This window comes from Geotrypetes seraphini, chromosome 1, assembly GCF_902459505.1.
Source record: "Geotrypetes seraphini chromosome 1, aGeoSer1.1, whole genome shotgun sequence".
Classification (NCBI taxonomy): Eukaryota; Metazoa; Chordata; class Amphibia; order Gymnophiona; family Dermophiidae; genus Geotrypetes; species Geotrypetes seraphini.
In genome coordinates, this window is record NC_047084.1 from 259,340,787 (window position 1) to 259,362,415 (window position 21,629).

The 21,629-nt window shown below is 44.2% G+C and overlaps 1 protein-coding gene across 2 annotated transcripts in view; it reads left to right on the plus strand.

Annotated features, from left to right (window-relative positions):
* Positions 1–21,629, plus strand: part of TRMT44 (tRNA methyltransferase 44 homolog) — a 70,146-nt gene that overhangs the window by 14,073 nt on the left and 34,444 nt on the right. For both annotated transcript variants that reach the window (XM_033950162.1, XM_033950152.1), the window contains 2 exons: positions 6,620–6,727; positions 13,528–13,599. In XM_033950162.1, coding sequence (XP_033806053.1) covers positions 6,620–6,727; positions 13,528–13,599 — 180 coding nt within the window. The remainder of the gene's footprint in view (positions 1–6,619; positions 6,728–13,527; positions 13,600–21,629) is intronic.

Sequence of the window (21,629 nt, forward strand, 5' to 3'; positions counted from 1 at the left end):
GTATAGGTATGGTCAGGTACTGTGTTTGACTGGCAGCCAGAAGAACAGCATTGAAGAGGCATTCCCAGCATGAGGCAGTGATACTCTCATTCCAGCTACTATAAGAGAGCTGAGGCAAGCTGCAGTACATTTATCAGCACAGGTCACAGTGAGTAAGGCTGTCACAGCCTGTGAGGGGGGGTTGGGTCTGGATTTCACAGTTTAGAGGTTTATGCATGTCCCCCTGTGTTACCCCACCTGAACAATCCAAAAACTGCCATTTTTATACTTTGCTGAAGGTGAAAAATATCGCAATATTTTGGATCTTTATTTTTGGATTTTTAGCAATCTTTTTTTCAAAAGCTCCCTGTACTTCCAAAACTGCAATTTTTGCCTTAAATCTTCTTTGGATGGAGTCCTTGGGCTCTTCTACTTCAAATCCTTGCCAGGAGTATGCAAATTTTGCACCTCCAGAGTGACCTTCCACCACGTGGCACACCCAGGAGAGGCTGTGGTGTCGCCATGCTTAACCTCTCCGCTATTTAAGCAGGTGACCAAATGGGCAGCCCGATGTGGCAGCCATTTCTTTTTTCAGGGCTTGACAAGGCTGAAAGTTCTGCGCGAAAGGACATGGACACCCAACAGCCCAAGAAACGTAAGGTCAAGTCATCTAGTTTCAAGTTTCAAGTTTAATTTGATGAATCGCTTATAACAATATCTAAGCGATGTACAATTTAAAAACCATCAGAATGTGGTAATACATTTAATTTACGAAAGATAGACAAGAGACAGACAAATTGGACAGACGGGAAAGAGTGGGAAGGAGGGGGAAAGTTACAATTTTGTTATTTGTTAGAATTTAACATCAAAAGGAAAGCACATTGGGTAATAATGGGGTAAGATAAGATAAAAAGAATGCATGAACCTAAAGTGTTACGTTTCATGAATCAAATGCATCTTGAAATAAATATGTTTTTAAAATTTTCTTAAAAGAGACGAGGTCTGTTTCGTTTTTAATAAAATTTGGAAGAGAGTTCCACAGTGTAGGGGCTTTCACGGAGAACATATCATTACGTCTTGTGCCTATGATTCTCAGTGAGGGGACTGAAAGCAATTGTGATGAGGAAGATCTTAAAGAGCGAGCAGAGTTATATGGGACAATCATTTTTGATATAAATTGGGGTTCATTAAAGCTCAATGTTTTGTATACCAAAAATAAAATTTTGAAAGTGATTTGATGAGATATGGGGAGCCAATGTGATTTGATAAGTAAAGGGGTAACATGGTCGAATTTTTTTGCTTTGTGAATTAATTTAACTGATGTGTTTTGGATGATTTGGAGTCGTCTCTTTTCTTTCTGGGTTATGTTGATTAGAAGAGAATTACAATAATCTAATTTAGAAATAATAAGAGAATGAACTAAGATATTAATTGATTTGGAATCTAAAAAGGTAGAAATTGAATGAAGGAGCCGTAATCTGTAAAAGCATGATTTAACTATTTTGCTAATGTGACTATGAAATGAAAGATCTACATCGATTATTACACCGAGGATTTTCAGCTTAGAGACCGATTCTATAGGAGTATTATCAAGTACGAATGGTATTTTTGGAGTTATATCTCCTTTCCAAGTGAAAAGCATTGTTTTTGTTTTTTGAGTATTTAGGACAAGTTTGTTATTGTTTAGCCAGTTTTTTATTAGTTCTAATTTGTCATTGATAATTTTTATTTCTTCTGCGTTTTCTGGGTTGAGAGGGTGCATGAGTTGAATGTCATCAGCGTATGAAAAGGCTGTAAAACCTAGTGACTGTGAGATAGTGATAAGCGGGGATAGAAAAATGTTAAATAGAAGAGGAGATAGTATTGATCCTTGTGGAACACCATATGATGAAGAGAAGTTAGCAGAGTAGGTTTCATTGAATTTGACTCTCGAGATACGATCTGATAAAAAAGATGTTAACCATTTTAGGATTTGGCCTTCTATACCTAATGATTGCAGACGATTGAGAAGAAGTTCATGATCTATAGTATCGAAAGCTGCGGATAAGTCTAGAGAAAAGAGTGCTACAGATTTATGATGATCGAGAAAGTAGTGTATAGTTGTAACGAGGCCCCCAGGGTCCAGAGGCCTTCTCAAAATTTATGAAATCCTTGTGGCATTCCTTTCAGGATAGTTGTGCTTCTCCTACGCAGTCCCGCTCCACCTTGGACTTGTCTCTCGGTGGTTTTGACTCTTTAGGTATGTCCTCTTCTCAGTCAGCCACTGTTCCTGAGTTAGCTGACCTTGATTTGGGTGATGCTTGTGATGATGATCAGCTTTCAAACACCTTGTTTTCCAGGGACGATTTTCCCTTGATGGGGACTCGAGACAGTATGCCAGATCTTCGGATCATTCTCTGGCTTTTAAACCTGGGGATGATACATGGTTCTGCATTTATTTAAGTCTGCTGCTTTGCCGGATCTCATTTTGGAGACTTTGCAGGAGTTCCATTTAGTCACTCTGCCAGCTCCTTCTGCCTCCTCTCTCCTTTGTGGAGTACAAGCTCAATCTTCTGCTTTTCAATGGCATCTTGATATGAGCATTCTGATTTTGGAGCAATGTCTCAAGGTGGCGAGGGCAATGTCCCGTTTGTACCCTGTGCAGCAGGATGCTAGCAGCTTCTTGGTCAGCCTAAAGTGGACTCTTTGGTTGCCCAGGTGACTAAGCGCACCTCCCTTCCCAGTGAGAGTGGTGTGGTGCTTAAGGAAATACAAGACCGCCGTGTGGATGTGGTTCTTAGGAGACTCTTTGAGGCAGTGGCTTTGAGAGTCAAAGCTGCCTCAGCGGCGTCCTTTGTCACACTCGCTTGTTTGTCAGGCTGGATTGGATTATGTTGCTGATTCCCTTATGTGGATCCTGTGTAAGGTGTCAGCATATTTGATTTTTGCTCGCAGAATGCTCTGGTTTCAACAGTTAGAGAATTTGCAGGAGCCATTCATGAAGCCGCTTAGCGCAGACCAGCAGCACCAAAGTGCGCTCCCACTCAGTACCGCACAGTGGCTGAAGCCGGAATTCATGGCAGCAACCAACCAGTTAGCAGCGGGGCAGGAGCATGGAAAGCTCGCTCTTGTCTACTACACCTTTGGACCACCAGGGATTCCATGGCAGAGGAGGTACAATAGGGAGGAGAGACAGGGTGGAGAGCCTTGGAGGGAGGGAGGGAAGGGGGCTGTTTGCAGTGCCTGGCAGGGAGGGGGCTGGGTGCAGAACCTCACAGGGGAGGGAGGGGCAGGAGCTGGGTGCAAATCTAACCAGCCAATTGAGACGCACGTTTTTAAAAAAAAATGCTCCCCAGGCAGGCTGCCTATATTAAAGGTGCCTCCGGGAGCCTAGGGAGGCCCGCAAAACCGCCTAAGCTCGCCTACCCCCCACCCCAAAGATCTTTCGCCATAGGAAGGGCCTTAGGTGCCTGGGCCAATCAGGTCTTAGGATCCTGTGGGATGGGCCAGAGAGGGGTGGGCCCACCTCATTTCGACGGAGGTGGGCCTGCCGGCTGAACGGTGGGAAGACCCGTCCGTCTGGCCAGTGTTCAAAGTGAGCCGGGGGGGGGTGTTGTTGGGGGGGGTCCGGGAGGGCGGGTTCATTGGGGGGGGGTCTGGCAGGAGGGATTGGGCACCTTCCTGCCGGCGATCTTCAGGGAGGGGTGGGGGTTTCATTGGGGGGGACCTGCAGGAGGGATTTGGCACCCTTCTGCCGGCAATCTTAGGGGTGGGGGAGAAGGGTCGGTGTTCGGGCAGGAGGGCTTGGGCTCCCTCCTGCCATGATCTACGTTGGGGGGATGGGCGGTCTTTGGGCAGGAGGGGTTGGGCTCCCTCCTGCTGCAATCTACCGGGGGGGGGTGGATGGTCTTTGGGCAGGAGTAGTTGGGCTCTCTCCTGCCGTGATCTGCTTGGGGGTGGCGGTCTTGGGCAGGTGGGATTGGGCTCCCGCCTGTTGCGATCGTTCGGAGGAGGGAGGGGACTGGCAGCCGCGGCCACTATACTTATCGTGGCAGGGAGATCCCTTGCCGTGATAAGTATAGCGGCTGCGTCTACAGTAATCCGGTTCTGTAACCGGCGTCTGTAACATGGACATCGGTTACAGAATCAGGTTTATTTTGGGTGGGCGTAGGCCCGATTCTGTATAGGATGCCCGTCCTGGGTATCCTATACAGAATCCGAGCCATTGTGTTTTAATGGTTTTGCACCAAAATTGTAGAGTGCTCTGTCAATTGAGGCTCGTACTAAAACACATTTGCTATTTTTCTTTCATAAAAAGAATTAAGACCTGATGTTTGACTATAGCAGATTTTCTATTTGGTAGGAATTAGTTGATTTAAGAACTAATTGTTTTTCCTGTTTGATATCATCATTTTAAGTAATGATTACGGTTTATTGTATGTTGCATTGTAATATTTATATACAGTATAATCTCATTATAACGGACTTCAAGGGACCTAGCAAAACAGTCCGTTATAGCCAGAGTCACATTTTTTTAAAACTTTATTTAGATCAGCTTGAAACAACGTACAATCAATGAACAACAGTCACTGCACAAGCATATCAGCAACATTAATAACAAAACTCGACAAAACATTGATATGGCATGAAATGATTGCAAAACCAGAACACTAAAAGATGTTCTAAAGCAGTGTTCTTCAACCTTTTTACACCTATGGACCGGCGGAAATAAAATAATTATTTTGTGGACCGGCAAACTAATAAGACTGAAATTTTTGAAAACCTCATTGCCGCCCCGTCCCAGCGAGCTCGGTCCCGTTAACCATCTGATCCCATCCGCACAAGCCTCAAATAGTTATGATTTTATATTGAACATATTTTATTAAAGTATAAAAAGAAACAATATTCTGTACAATTGTCATTTTATAAATATAAATAATACAGGGCAAGGATCAACAAAACCCCCGTCTCCCCTCCCCTTCACATATATCCCCTCTACTATCAAGAAAACTGAATAAGCCAAATTATTACAGAATGCTACACAAATATCATGCTAACAGAATACCGCAGTCACATATGGCAGGAATGGGGTTAGTGGGAGTGCAACTAGGGCAACTGTCTCCTGGTCAGAGAGAGCCCTAAGCCAGCTGGAAGCTAAAGACGCACTGCCTGGGCTTTGTACTCCCCAGTTATGTCTAACATCAGCTCTAGCAGGATACATATTTTAAATCTGATATCTTCTAATCACAAGATAGAAATAAAATTATTTTTTTCTACCTTTTGTCGTCTCTGGTTTCTGCTTTCATCGTCTTTTCACTCTCTTCAATCCAGCATCTGCCCCTTCAATCCATTGTCTGCCCTCTCTCCCTTTCATATGGTATCTGCGTTCTTTCTATGCCTCTCTCCTACACCAGATCTAGCATCTTTGTCCCTCTCCTTATTTCTCATCTGAGCCCCCCCTTCCCAGCATCAATCTCTCTCTACTTTGTCATTCCTCTGTCTCTCCCCTTTCCCTCATTTGATCTCTCCATTCCATCCTCACTCTTTCCCCTCCTCTAATCTCCCTGCCAGCTGTTTCCTTCCAATGTTCCTCCTCCCCTGTCCAGCAGTACCTTCTCCCTTTCTTCCTCCCCTTATCCAACAGTAACTCTCTTCCGTACCCCTTCTCCTTCCCTCTCCAGCAAATGTTTCCTCTATGTAGGCTAGCAGCAGCTCTGTGTGCTTTTAACTTCAGCACACAGCTGCCCCTAAGTAGTATTTTAGCCGCAGTTTAATGAGGCAGCCTCGGGGCCTTTGGTAGGCCGGCCCACATCGCATCATCGAAGCGGCTTGTAGCCGGAGCCTGCATGTACGTTATAGCCAAACAAAACTACAGCTAAAAGCTGCTTTGGGGACCAAATTGTTTGTCTGTTATATGTGAAATTCCGTTATATGCGAGTCCACTATATGCGGTGCTTTTCTGCATGTTCATAAAGGCGCACAGCCGGGACCAGCAGACCTCGTCCGCTATAGACGAAATTCCGTTATAAGCGAGTCCATTATAACAAGATTATACTGTATTCAGATTTAATATGTGTTACTTTATGCTGTTGAATGGAAAAGTGGAAGGATAAAACAGGGGAAGCAAAAAAGCACAGAACAAAGTCCCAAACAGAATGGTGTACAAAAAAGTGTCTTTCAACTCATCTGATAAATCCAAATGCCTTTATTCTTCCAAAATTCATAAAATGACTCTACGACTCGACATTCGCATGTTTCGGCCCAAATGGCCTGCCTCAGGAGTCTTTTTAACTTCAGCGCATGCAGCCATGAACTTGCTGCAAGCATCAGATTCTGCGCTCTCTTTGATGTCACTTCCTAGGCACGGGTCCTGATAGTATAGGGTTTTCCAAACAGACTGAAGAAAGGGCCTCGCAACCAACCAGCCACCTCACCCTGCCTCCCGTTTCTTACAAAGCCTTTGACGAGTTCGCCTGTCGAGTCGTAGAGTCATTTTATGAATTTTGGAAGAATAAAGGCATTTGGATTTATCAGATGAGTTGAAAGACACTTTTTTGTGCACCATTCTGTTTGGGACAATTCCACCTTTGTTCTGTGAATGGAAAAGTGGAACATCAAATACCAAGCCTGAAACCTATATTTCTCTTGTTCTCTTGTTTAGATCCTTTGGGAAGATGAGAGAATCGAAAAAGTGTTGACCAAAAAACAGTCTTTTGTGGACCTAGGATGTGGCAACGGTCTTTTGGTTCATATTTTAAGTAATGAAGGGGTAATTTCATTTTAATATTTAAAATTCTGTACTTAGCAATAAACTATACAGTAGGGCAGTGGTCATAAAGAGACTGAGGGATGCTGTGCATTGCAATAGGTCAGTTTCCCAACTTGGTCAGGTTTTCAGGATATCTGCAGTGAATATGCATGAAATTGATTTACATACACTGCCTCCATTATATGCAATCCAACCCAATCCTTAGTGTTATATACCAGGTCTTTCCCTGAAGGGGGCTTGATCCGGTTCACAAAATTAGCCCAAAAGAGTAGGAGAAAACAATAATTAAACAGGAGTACAACTATTACAATCCATTATTCATCAGATAAGAATTTGTTGGACAAATACGTCTTCAAAATTTTTCTGAAACAAGTCAAAGAGGAAAGGGATCTAATTTCTGGAGGAAGGTCATTCCAGAATTTTACCAAGGCATATGGCAGAGAGTTCGAATACCCTTAATAGACGGAAATGCTAATTTAAATTTATGTATTCCTCTAGTAGAGAAGAGGGTGTTGCGAATTGCAGAAAAGTGTAAGTAATGGGGGAAAAAATCCCATATAGACTTTTAAATACCACACTAGCACATTTGAACTGGACCCTCCAATACACGGGAAGCCAGTGTAACGCCCTCAGCAATGGAGTGACATGATCACATCTTCTCTTACCAAAACTCCTTCATGCTTATTCATTTTGGATATCTTGAAAACGTAACTGGCAAGAGGGTACTCCAAGACTGACTTTGGAAACACTGCTGTAGGTCACTAGAACCATAGGAGGCAACTTTCCAAAATAGTTAGTGGCGCTAAACCCATGGATTCAATCAAAGAGTTTGCTCAATATTGGGGGTACTTAAGCACCCACAGCAACCCACATTGCTGACTCCTAGAAGACATGCTTTGTTCCATGTTTTTAGTCTGCCTGCCTCCTTGTGTAAGTTATACTCGCTAATGCCAAGCTTCATGGTTCGTCATACTGCTAACCTACCCCTTGAGCTTCTCAGTAGAGAAAAGGAAATTGAAAGGCTACATACAATCTTGCTTTTTCTTTAAGGTAGATGTGTGCCAATACAGTATATGAGAGACAGTAGCTTACTGGAATGAACATAAGAATTGCCGCTGCTGGGTCAGACCAGTGGTTCATCGTGCCCAGCAGTCCGCTCCTGTGGCGGCCCTCTGGTCAAAGACCAGCGCCCTAACTGAGACTAGCCCTATCTGCGTACGTTCCGGTTAAGCAGGAACTTGTCTAACTTTGTCTTGAATCCCTGGAGGGTGTGTTCCCCTATGACAGACTCCGGAAGAACTTCCTTACGTTCGTATGGAATCTATCCCCTTTCAGTTTTAGAGAGTGCCCTCTCGTTCACCCTATCTTGGAGAGGGTGAACAAACTGTCCTTATATACTGAGTCTATTCCCTTCGGTTCTTATGAAATGTCCTTACAACTGAACTTTGCCCTATTATAATGGTACACTGCCAGCTACCTGATAAGGCAAGGTAGGCAAACAAGGTTGTGAAGATGCAACAGTTTATATAAGGTGATTATGTTTACATGTCTGCTTAATAGACCAACGTGTTCCACTGTTAGAAAAATTGAAGGGGTAAATTTTGATCTTTCTAAAAATGTAAATGTGATATTTATAACAAAGGGGGGGACATTGTTGGAGAAAGTGTCATGAAATTCTGAAGAACTTTACTACTGCATTCTGCTTGATCATATGTTTTAAAAATGTGAGGAAATGTTACACTATTTTAAGTACAATATTCCGCACATTAAGGGCTCCTTTTACAAAGTTGCGCTAGTGGTTTTAGCGTGCTCTAAAATGCCGCACGTGCTAGCTGCTACAGCCTCCTTTTAAGCAGGCAGTAATTTTTCGGCTAGCGTGTGCTAATCTTGTGCGTGTGCTAAAAACACTAGCGCACCTTAGTAAAAGGAGCCCTAAAACGCAGTTGAAAGGTCCAAAGTCGCTTAACTCTGCAGCTTCCATTTGAAAAGTCTGTAGTTAAAACATGCTATTTTATTGTTCAGCTACATTTTTCTTGCCTGACATACCAGCTGTTGCTTTTAAAATGAAACAAGCTGTTTTCTTATCTTGTTAATTGTTTATGCAAAATAATTGCTTCCGATATTAGTGTGTATATACTGTGTGTATTATTTTATTATTATTTTTTTTTTTTTTTTGATTGGTTAGACATTGGTGGCTGGTGAGAGTATTTATTTTTTAATTGAGGCCCTGATTTTTTCATCTAAAGGTCAGTTTCATCTCCCTGATTTCTCCTATTACCACAGCTGCTGTGGAATGTTGCCTATCACTGAGAAGGGGAGGAGTTTCAGGTGTTGTGATCGATGCCCATCTGTGTCATCAGCCTTACCACTATTTCTGGTTGGTTAGAAGCCAGTGGCAGCTCGTGATTGGCGACTTGCGTAAGGTGTGAGCAGAAGATGAGTGCCCCTTAGGAAGCCCCTTGGAGAGCCCTTGGCAGTCCTTATTTGCAGGTTTTAGGTTTGAAATTGGATTAATTTATGGTATTTATTATGTTTTAGAGATAATATGAAAAAAAGGGGTTCACACTCTTTATACACATCAGTTAACAGATATAGTATGAAAACACTAATGTTGCAATACCAGTACCTTTCTCTGCTGCAGGAACCATTTATATACCAAAAAAATATGGTTTTTATTGTGTCATTCTGGTGAATTCTCTGAAAATTCAGTTGTTAAGGGTCGAGAGATATATGGTAATCTGAGTGGGTCTTGGATCTTATAGAAAAAGTGCTAATCATAGAAGTGCTTGTTTGAAATTAATCCCACTGGTAATAACAAAACTAGATTTTTGTAATGCATTATTTCTAGGCATCGCAAAATCTAAGATTAAGGCCTTGCAGGTAGTACAAAACACAGAAGCAAGAATGATTACAGGGGTGTCACGGTATGTGAATTTTTCCCCAGTGTTAAAGAGATTACATTGGTTACCGATTACTTTTTGGGTAAAGTTTTGACAGTTGTCCATCAGGTAATTTATGGAGTTGCACAGTATTTGACACAGGTTTTAAAGAAGTACTTGCCATCATGCCCTATGAGGTCGCAGTCAGCAAAGAGATTATCAATTGAGTCTGTACGTGACACACTATTAGAGAATGCAAGCGACTGCAATTTCAGTAGCAGATCCACATTTATAGAACTGCTTGCCTGGCTATCTTAGATTATGTAAAGATCTGAAATCTTTCAAAGAAGATTTGAAAGCTCATTTGTGTGGGCTGAAAAAATGGACCATGCTTCTGTGATAATGAAGCTATCTATCCCTGTAAAAGTTTGTCTGTTATTTTGTGACATGACTTTGTTCTCAAATATACATTTTCAACTTATAAAATAATCTCATTATTTTATCATTTCAATTTAAAGTGTGTTTTTTAAAAAAATGTCAAAATTTAAATATTTTTTACCATCTTTTACAAAAAAGAATATTCTGGAAACATTTTCAAACTAACTCTATTAGGGCATGTTTCAGACCCCCTGAAAAAGTTGGTTTTGTTTTTCAACACAAGCAAACTGCCTGAAAATAAGGGTCAAAGGTTATTGAAGTTTCCATAGTAATGGCATACATTAACATTAAAATATGGTCAGCTCTTTCAAGTTATAAACTGTTTTGCATTTTTTATGAGGACAATATTTTGTTGCATTGGTACATGGTGGCATTGCTACTACAAGTTCAAGAAATTTGAACCAGCAACCTCATTGCTGTAGAAGTTACACCTGATAGCTGTGCAATACCAGCCACGGGTGGGTTTTTTAGTACAGGTTCCCAAGCCTGTAGTTTTGGTTTCTTCACTGAAGTTCCAAAGCCTTCAGTGGGTGTTTGTCTGATTCCCAAACCAATGATTGGGAAGCTTAACCTAGGTTCTCAAGCCTAAGGTAGGTATCTTCTATTGGTTCCCAAGCTGAAGTTTTAACTGCTTTTATTATTCATTCATTACATTTTATTGCCAAAATAGTTTCTGGAAACTGATTTAATACTAAGAAATGTAAGGTCATGCATTTGGGCTGCAAAAACCCAAGGAAATAGTACAGTTTAAGAGGTGAAGAACTTTTGTGCATGAAAGAGGAGTGGGACTTGAGAATGATAGTATGTGATGATCTTAAGGTGGCCAAAAAGGTTGAAAAGGTGAATGAAAACTAGAAGGTTGCTAGGGTGCATAGGAAGAGGTATGGCCAGTAGGACAAAGGAGTTATTGATGCCCTGTATAAGACTCTGATGAGATCTCATTTAGAATATTGTATACAATTACGGAGACCGCACCTTCAAAAAGATATAAACAGGATGGAATCGGTCCAGAGGAAGGCTACTAAAATGGTCAGTGGTCTTTGTCATAAGGTGTATGGGGACAGACTTAAAAGATCTCAATATGTATACTTTGGAGGAAAGGCAGGAGAAGGGAGATATGATATGTATATGGCCTTTGGTTAAGGATGGACAGGGGAGGGCTTCAATGTCTGGGAGGGTATAGATGGGCTGGAGTAAGCTTTGACGGAGACTTCAGCACTTGGAACCCAAGCACAGTACTGGGTAGAGCTTTGGATTCTTGCCCAGAAATAGCTAAGAACAAAAAAAAAATTAAAAATTTAAATTGAATCAGGTTGGGCAGACTGGATGGACCATTTGGGTCTTTATCTGCCATCATCTACTATGATAGAGATGTTTAAATACCTACATGGCATAAATGTGCATTTGAAAGGAAGCTCCGGAATGAGAGGGCATATAATGAAGTTAAAAGGTTATAAACGCAGGAGTAATCTAAGAAAATACTTTTTTACAGAAAGGGTGGTAGATGCGTGGAATAGATTCCTGGTAGAGGTGCTGGAGACAAAAGACTGTGTCTGAATTCAAGAAAGCATGGGACTGGCACATGGGATCTCTTAGTGAGAGGAGGAGATAATGGATGCTGTAGATGGGCAGACGGATGGGCCATTTGGCCTTTATCTGCCATCATATTTCTATGTTTTCTACTTACGCCAATTACAAACACTTTCTATTTTTCTGAAGCTGACTTTGTCCAATTGTATGCTTTTGTACTGTCACACATGGATTATTGCAATATCTTGCTTGTTGGGATACCAGATAAAGATCTGTCATTTGCAGAGGGAAAAGAATGCTGCAGTGAGACTTCCTAAAAATCTTGGTCCTTTTGACCCTATTTCTTCTGTTTTTAGCAGATGTTAACTTGCTTCTGATTAAGAAAAGAGGCATTTTTAAGGTTTTAGTGATGGCTTTTAAGATTTTTCAAGACAGGATTCCTAATGATATGCTGGAGAAGTTTATCACCCTAAATGGTTATTACGTTCTCAACAACAGAAACATTTTTGCATTCCTTCTGTGAAAATATTTCAACATGAATGTGCTTGTAATAATAATAATAATAATAACTTTATTTTTGTATACCGCAGTACCACAACAGTTCAGAGCGATTTACAGAGGAAGAGACTGTACACAGACATTGTACAAGGCATTCAGATTAGCTTAGCAAGTCGAGAGAAGTCAGGCATATCCGGAGGCATATCAGAGATACAAGGCAGGGATACAAGGCAAGGAGGGAGTCAGATAAATTTATCAAAGAGATAGGTTTTAATTGATTTCCTGAAGGTTTGGTAGGAGGGTGCATTTAAAATGAGGGTGGTTAGACATTTATTCCATTTGCCTGCTTGGAATGACAGAGATCTATCAAGGAATCTCTTGTAGATACAGCCCTTTAAGGACGGGAAGGCAAATAGGTAGGCATTACGTGTGCGGGTGGGGCCTGAAAATTCAAAATGGTGCGATAGGTAGATTGGGGATGAGCCTGTTAAGGTTTTGAAGCAGAGGCTTATTCACTTTTTGGCAAAATTGTGAAATCGTATTCCTTCATGTATTAGATCACTTGGCAATTTGTTGTCTCTTCACGAAGCTGTGCAAACATTTGTTTCTGGGCTAACTGTTCTCTTAGGTGTGCAGTTTATAAAATGTTTTTAGTATTACACTTTGGTTGGAAATTCGTTAGAATTTTTAATATAATTTGTTATATGTTTTTCAATTTCTTTATGGATATATTCTTTGCAAGGGTGGGCAACTCCAGTCCTCGAGGGCCGGAATCCAGTTGGGTTTTCAGGATTTCCCCAATGAATATGCATGAGATCTATTTGCATGCACTGCTTTCAATGCATATTCATTGGGGAAATCCTTAAAACCTGACTGGATTCCGGCCCTCGAGGACCAGAGTTGCCCACCCCTACAACTGTTATGAGCAACCCTGGGAGGATGGGCTAGAAAACTAACTAAACGCAAGATAAAGAATACAGCTGGACTTTGATTTTTTTTCAACTGTTATGGTTGTGACTTGTGAATGATATGGGATTGTGTCTATGGAAACTGCTTAAAGACACATTTTTGCAATTTTTTTTTAAGACTGCAATAGAGTGATAAAGTGGAGTTTTTCTGACCAATGACTGGAGAAGCTCCTACATATAAAATATATTCAGTCTCATGAAGTTGGAACTTGTTGGAGCAAAATATCTGAGGCCTTCTTTCTTCACTATTTGAAACTTGTGGTCTCTATTGATATAATTGCTAATGTGCTTAGCCTGTTTTCTGCTTATTCTCTATATATTTTTTAGGCTTTGCTAGTAAGATTATATAGTTTAATCCTCTTTATAACTTTTTAGTGTGACTATATATACATACACACATACATACACAGAAGTACATGATATGAGAATCATAGGAATATTATACAGATTTGTAAAATATTCTTACTTTTTCCCCCCCTTGTTTTAGCATCCTGGGAGAGGTATTGATGTTAGAAGAAGAAAAATATGGGACATGTATGGACCAGAAACTCACCTGCAGGTACTTTATAGAAAATGTGTGCTGTCTTCTGATGAAGAGGCTATGCCGCCCACAGTCTGTGAGAGGAAATACACAGTGACCAGCTATGGAAACAAGCTGCTTCATTTGTTTTTGGCATGCAGTCTTTAAGACTTAATGGTGCATTTTAAAATGTTTTCTAGTAACTAAAATCAGTGTCTTGAGGATTCTTCTGTAGGAGCTGTGATATATGGAATACTATTTCAAACATTTTTTTACTATCATTTACTATGTTACATATAGTTATAGACTTTGGATTAACTACTACTTCCTCCTTACTACTTCTTCTCAACATTGTCTACTCTGCTCCTCATTCCCTTCTTCTCAGTTCTAGATTCTGAAGCTTGTTATCAGTTCCTCATGGCTGCCTCTTCCTCGTCCTTTCCAAACCATTGTAGATGATGAGTTATACCATTCATCTTGTGGGTGTAGTGCCAGACTGCTTGCCTTCATGTATATGCTGGTTCAGCAAGTAAACTGTTCAGTATTACTCTGTTTCCAGCAGAGAAGATCTTTGGGTTGATGGAGCAATGAAGAGATAATAAATAGGCTCCTGCACTCCAGGCCCTTGCTTGTCTCTGAAGTGGAACAAGGAGTTTAGAGTCCTAAGGAGCTTCTACTTACAGCAACTGGTGAACTGTTCCTTCCTCTCTCTCTCAACCTTCCCTATTGGGATCCATGTGGGCTCTTTAGAGGCCTGGCAGGGATCTCTCTTACAGGGTTCCCTGTAGATTATAAATAGTTTATGGAAAATCAAAAATAAGAGGTGATAACATTAAAGAAACTTGTTCCTCTTGGTTGTCCCAGAGAGTGGAGATGCTCTTGGTCCTTTAATAACTAAAACCTAGGAGAAGAACAAATACTGTGCTGTATGGCTTCGATCTTGCGGCGGAGCTTTTTCGGCCTATGTCCCGGTTTTAAAAAGTGTTCCAAGTGCCAGCGCGCGATTTCCCTAACGGACCCTCATCGACGCTGTCTTCGGTGTCTCGGGCCTCAACATCTCCCAAAATCGTGCCAGTCTTGCTCAACACTTAAGCCTCGTGCTTTCAAGCGTCGTTGCATCTTATGGGAGCAGCTCTTCAGTATGAAGTCTTCGCTGGAGCTTTCGTCCTCGAGGGGTGCTTCGCCTTCGACATCATCCGATGCGCCCCAATCTTCCACACCTTCTGCTCCGAGCCTCATCAAACCTGCCTCGTTTATACCGGCTATGTCTTCAACGCCTGCTGCGGTGCCTTCCTCTGTCTCTTCAGGTCAGGTAGCACAGCAGCCTATTCCCCCGGTGGTGCTTAAAGTGCCCAAGGCTTCTAAGTCCAAGCACTCTCACACTGCCTCGAGGGAGCACGAAGCCCGTGCAGGTGGTCCCGTTGGAGACGCGGATCCATCCTTGCCGGCTTCGTTCCAGACCTTATTGGAGAAGCAATTCATTCAGCTCTTTACTACCATGGGGCCGAAGCTTCTCTCACAAATCCAGCCTGGGCATGCGGAGGTCTCTCGCGAGGTCGAGCCACCTCCTGTGCCTCAGTCGTCAGCACACTCTCTACAGGGAGCAGAGTCTCTGCGAGTGTCTGATCTGGCAACTCGGCATGCATCGCAAGGAGCAGAGTCTTTGCCCATGCCTCCATTAGAATCCGTGCACTCGATGCAAGGAGCAAAGTCTTTGCGAGTGCCTCGGGGATCTTCCACTCAACAGCCTCTGCTTTGTTTCACAGCCTCCAACCCTATCCATTCTCTGGGAGCTTCGGCGGGGACACGCTCTCCTCGATTGTCGAGGCCTGCTTCCAGGCACAGCTTGCATCATCGTTCGAGGCATTCTTCGAAGCATTCATCCAGGCATGCCTCGCCTCATCGGAAGCAGCCTTTTCTTCAATATTCTCCACCAACTGCTTCGAACCTCCCGCTTCCGGATCTCGAAGACCCGGTGGGTTCTCTTTCTCCATCCAGATCACCTTCTTCATTGGAGCCTGCTGCCTTGACGTCCTCGAGTCCTTCTCGGGGCCAGGCTTTGGCAGATCAGCTGTCTTTTTCATCTTTGGCAGCTGATTTGGATATTCAACTTGACACTGGCTCCAAGTTTTCCAAGGAGTATCTCGAGACCATGCATCCTGGGCCCGATCCTGTTCAACATCTACATAAGGGACTTGGCAGAAGGGCTCCGAGGTAAAATAACATTATTCGCCGATGACGCCAAACTAAGCAATGTAGTGGCCAAGAGTACAACAGACAAAAATTCAATGCCCGACAACATGATGCACGACCTACTACTACTGGAGCGTTGGTCTAGGTCCTGGCAACTCAGCTTCAATGCCAAAAAATGCAAAGTCATGCACCTGGGCAGCCAAAATCCATGCAAGACTTACACCCTAAATGGTGAGATCCTAACAAGAACTGAAGCAGAACATGACCTAGGGGTGATCGTCAGTGAGGACATGAAGGCTGCCAATCAAGTGGAGCAAGCTTCCTCCAAAGCAAGGCAAATCATAGGTTGCGTACGCAGGAGTTTCGTAAGCCTGAAGTCATTATGCCATTGTATAGATCCATGGTGAGACCACACCTGGAGTACTGTGTGCAATTCTGGAGGCCGCATTACCGAAAGGATGTGCTGAGACTAGAGTCGGTCCAGAGAATGGCCACCCAGATGATCGCGGGTCTCAAGGATCTCCCGTACTGGATAAATTACAGCTCTACTCACTCGAGGAACGCAGAGAGAGGGGAGACATGATCGAGACGTTCAAGTATCTCACGAGCCGCATCGAAGTGGAAGAAGATATCTTCCTTGTCAAGGGTCCCACGGCAACCAGGGGGCTCCTGTGGAAAATCAGGGGAGGGAAACTGCACGGTGACACCAGGAAATTCTTTTTCACAGAAAGAGTGGTTTACATAAAAGCAAAAGAGACAGTGGTGGATGTTTGTTGTTATGCCCTGTTGGGCGGTGTATTTTCCCTGTTAATAAAAATACGATTTAAAAAAAGAAAGAGTGGTTGACCGCTGGAATAGTCTTCCACTTCAGGTCACTGAGGCCAGCAGCGTGCCTGATTTTAAGGCCAAATGGGATAGACACGTGGGATCTATTCACTGAGTTAGGTGGGGGAGGGTCATTGCGGTGGGCAGACTAGATGGGCCGTGGCCCTTATCTGCCATCTATTTCTAAGTTTCTATCTCCCTCAACCTCCTGCTGAAGCCCTCAAGCTTCCTCTTCACAAGCTTCTGGATCAAACCTTTGTCCGCTGTCTGGAAACTCCCTATTCCATTCCAGCTGTTCCAGGCAAATTGGATTCCAGATACAGGAATGTACATCATAAGGGATTTGACCACGCTCAGCTGTCTCACCAATCCCTTTTGGTTGAATCTTCTTTGAAGTGTTCTCACCCTTCTCAGGTGTATGCCACTGTTCCTCCGGGAAGGGAAGGAAAAACAATGAACAGGTTTGGTCGTCGCATTTACCAAGACTCTATGATGACCTCCAGGGTCCTCAACTACAATTTTCATTTCATCACCTACTTTGAATTCTTTCTATCCATCCTTCAAAAGTTCATGCCTTATCTGGATTCTCGAGCACAATTTGAATATCAAGAAGTCCTTGCATGCTTGTCCCAACTCTGGCTGCAGCTTCTTCAGTCCTCCTATAATGCTTTTGAGCTGTCTGCTCGAGCTACTGCTTGCTCGGTGGCCATGCGGCATCTGGCGTGGCTCCGTACCATCGATATGGATCCTAATCTGCAGGACTGGCTGGCTAATGTCCCTTGCGTTGGCAATGACCTCTTTGATGAGTCCATTGAGGCAGCCACCAAGAAGCTTTCAGACCACGAGAAGTCCTTTGCTTCCATTCTTTGTCCAAAGCTGAATCCGGCCCCTCCTCGACCTACACGCCCGCCTCTGATTTACCAATGGCGTTTTCCACCTAAACAGTCTCCTGCCATTCGACAGCCTGTCAAGAGGCCACATCCACAGAAGCAGCAGAAGCCTCAACCACCTACTGTTCCTAAGGCTCCTCAGCCTTTTTGACTGTCTGGAAAAGAGCATAACCTCTGTCATTCTGCCATTTCCCATTTTTCCCCCTATCAGAGGTCGTCTCCATCATTTTTACCATCGATGGACGACTGTTACCACCGACCTCTGGGTCCTTTCCATCGTCCGGGAGGGATACTCTCTTCAGTTCCATCAAGTTCCTCCGGAACGTCCGCCAAGAGAGTCTTCTTCCAATTCTACCCAGACTGCCCTTCTTCTTCAGGAAGCTCAAGCTTTGCTTCAGCTCCGTGCCATCGAGCCAGTTCCTTTGGCTCATCAGAACAAGGGGTTTTACTCCCGGAACTTCCTTGTTCCGAAGAAGACAGGCGATCTGTGGCCCATTTTGGATCTCAGGGTGCTCAACAAATTTCTGGTCAAAGAAAAATTTTGCATGTTGGCCCTGACATTTCTGTCGCCCCTCCTCGAGCAGAACGACTGGTTATGCTCTCTGGATCTCAAGGAGGCCTACACTCACATTCCCATCCATCCGGCCTTCCGTCAATACCTCAGATTTCGGGGGGGGAGATCTACATTATCAATACAGAGTGCTCCCTTTCAGCCTGGCCTCGTCACCCAGAGTCTTCACCAAGTGTCTGGTTGTGGTGGCCGCAGCGCTCAGGAACCATGGTCTTCAGGTGTTTCCCTACCTGGAAGACTGACTCATCAAGGATTCCACGTCCCAGGGAGTCGTCCTAGCGACCCAGCGGACTATCTGGTTCCTGCAGAGTCTGGGATTCGAAATAAACTTTCCGAAGTCCCATCTCCAGCCTTCTCAGACTCTTCCATTCATCGGAGCTGTTCTGGATACAGTCCAACTCAGAGTGTTCCTTCCTCAACAACATCTGGAAGCTCTTCTCCATCTTTGCCATTCAGTCTCCTCTCGCCCGTCCATCTTGGTGAGACACATGATGGTTCTTCTGGGTCACATGGCTTCCACAGTACATGTGACTCCTTTTGATAGACTTCACCTCAGAATTCCTCAGTGAACACTGGCATCTCAATGGACGCAGGTTTCCGATCCTCTGACTCGACACATCCAGGTCACTCCTGCTCTGACACAATCTCTGCGCTGGTGGATGCTCTCTTCCTATCTATCCAGAGGCTCACTTTTTCACCCGCCCCCCCATCAGAAGGTTCTTACGACCGATTCTTCAACTTACGCTTGGGGGGCTCATTCTAGATGGTCTCCGTACTCAAGGCTATTGGACCAGTACGGATCGTCAGTGTCACATCAATCTACTGGAACTCAGGTCAATTTTCAACGCTCTCAATGCTTTTCAGCATCTGCTTCACGACCATATAGTCCTCATTCGCAAGGACAAGTCGCGATGTATTATGTCAACAAACAGGGAGGGACGTGATCTGCCTCCCTCTGTCAGGAAGCTCTGAAAGTTTGGGATTGGGCAGTTCGCCACAACACCTTCCTCAAAGCTGTCTACATTCAGGGGGGCGGACAATGCCTTAGCAGACAACTTGAGTCGTCTTCTGCAGCCTCACGAATGGACTCTTCATTCCACGCCCCTTCATCACATCTTCTCTCTGTGGGGCATGCCTCAGATAGATCTCTTTGCAGCTCCCCACAACTTCAAGCTGCCTCAGTTCTGCTCCAGGATCTACACTCCTCATCGCCTCGAGGCGGATGCTTTTCTTCTGGACTGGACAAATCTCTTTCTATATGTGTTTCCTCCGTTTCCTCTCATTCAAAAGATGCTTGTCAAGCTGAAGTCCGACAATGCCACCATGATTCTGGTTGCTCCTCGGTGGCCCATACAACCCTGGTACTCCCTTCTACTTCAACTCAGCAGCAGGGAGCCATACCTTCTACCAGTTTTTCCCTCTCTGCTTACACATCATCAGGGATCTCTGCTTCATCCCATTCTACAGTCTCTACATCTGACAGCTTGGTTCCTCTCAACATAGCTCCTCTACAGTTTTCTCAATCTGTGAGGGATGTTTTGGAAGCTTCACGGAAGCCTACTACTAGACAATGCTATCACCAAAAATGGACTAGATTTTCTACTTGGTGTTTTTCTCATCATAAGGAGCCTCAACGTTCCTCCTTATCCTCAGTTTTGGACTATCTGTTGCACCTTTCTCATTCTGGTCTCAAGTCTACCTCGATCCGAGTCCATCTTAGTGCAATTGCTGCTTTCCATCAGCCTCTTGAAGGGAAACCTCTCTCTGCTCATCCTGTGGTTTCCAGATTCATGAAAGGACTTTTCAATGTCAAACCTCCTCTCAAACCGCCTCCAGTGGTTTTCGACCTCAATGTTGTTCTTACTCAACTGATGAAACTGCCTTTTGAACCAATGGACAAGGCTCATCTGAAGTATCTCACTTGGAAAGTGGTATTTCTCATTGGCCTCAGTTTTGCTCGACGGGTCAGTGAGCTTCAAGCATTGGTTGCGGATCCACCTTTTACTGTGTTCCACCATGACAAGGTGGTTCTTCGCACTCATCCAAAATTTCTTCCTAAAGTAGCCTCGGAGTTTCATCTCAACCAATCCATTGTGCTTCCAGTATTTTTTCCAAAGCCTCATTCTCATCCTGGAGAATCAGCTCTTCATACTCTGGACTGTAAACGTGCTTTGGCTTTCTATTTGGAACGCACCAAACCACACAGAACTGCTCCTCAGCTTTTTGTCTCCTTTGATCCGAACAAGTTGGGACGTCCTATCTCTAAGCGTACCATCTCCAATTGAATGGCGGCTTGTATCTCATTCTGCTATGCCCAGGCTGGATTACCCCTTCACAGTAAAGTCACAGCCCATAAGGTCAGAGCAATGGCAGCTTCTGTAGCTTTCCTCAGATCGACCCCTATTGAGGAAATTAGTAAAGCTGCCACTTGGTCCTCGGTTCATACCTTCACTAATCATTCTTGTCTGGATACTTTCTCCAGAAGGGATGGACAGTTTGGCCAAACAGTATTGCAAAATTTATTCTCCTAAATTGCCAACTCTCCCACTATCCCATTTTGGTTGGCTTGGAGGTCACCCACTTGTGAGAATACCTGCCTGCTTGTCCTGGGATAAAGCACAGTTACTTACCGTAACAGGTGTTATCCAGGGACAGCAGGCAGCTATTCTCACATCCCACCCTCCTCCTTCTCTGCTAGCTATTTGAACTGAGGAGATGTGCCCGATGTCGGGCAGGAAGGCACTCGCGCATGCGCAGTGCGGGCGACTCGAAACTTCGAGTTTCTTCAAGCAAGTCTGCTTGTGAGGCGTCTGCATCGGGGCTCTGTTGGATCACGTCACCCACTTGTGAGAATAGCTGCCTGCTGTGCCTGGATAACACCTGTTAACGATAAGTAACTGTGCTTTACACGCCGCCGGTTCAGAAGCTTTACCTCCGACGTCTACGAAGCAGCAGCAGCAGCGGATGAGGGGGGGGGGACAACTCCTGGCTCTGCGTGGCACCCGGAACAGAAGATGTTGCTACTTGCTAGGAAGGGCCAGGCGGGTACAGCGATTGCACGCCAGCCCAGAAGCCTTACTCCCGACGTCAATTCTGATGTCGGTGAGAAGGTTGTCAGAATTGATGTCGGGGGTAAGGCTTCTGGGCCAGCAGCGTGCAATCGCAGCGCCCGCCTGACTTTTCCCTTCCTCTACTTTCCGTGGCAGTGAGCAAACAGCAGCAGTGGCGGCGGGTAAGGGACAAGCAGCGGCAGCAGTCTAAATAAGGTAACGAGGGTGGGGATTTGGGTATTCGCTCCATAGGACGCACCCCTTTTTCCACCTACTTTTTTGGGGGGGGAAAAGTGTGTTTTCATTGCGGTGGATAACCTGAAAACCTGACTGGCTGGGTGTGTCCCAAATTTGCGGTTGAGAACCCCTGGGTTAGAACAGTAGGCTGAGAATGACACGTGGCCAAAAATTTTCCCCGTCTCCGCGGGAACTCATTTTCCTGTCCCATCCCCCGTGAGTTCTTTTGCTATCCTTGTCTCGTTCCTGCGAGCTCCATCCTCATCTGTAGAAGCCTCAAACGCTTTAAAATCATAAGTGTTC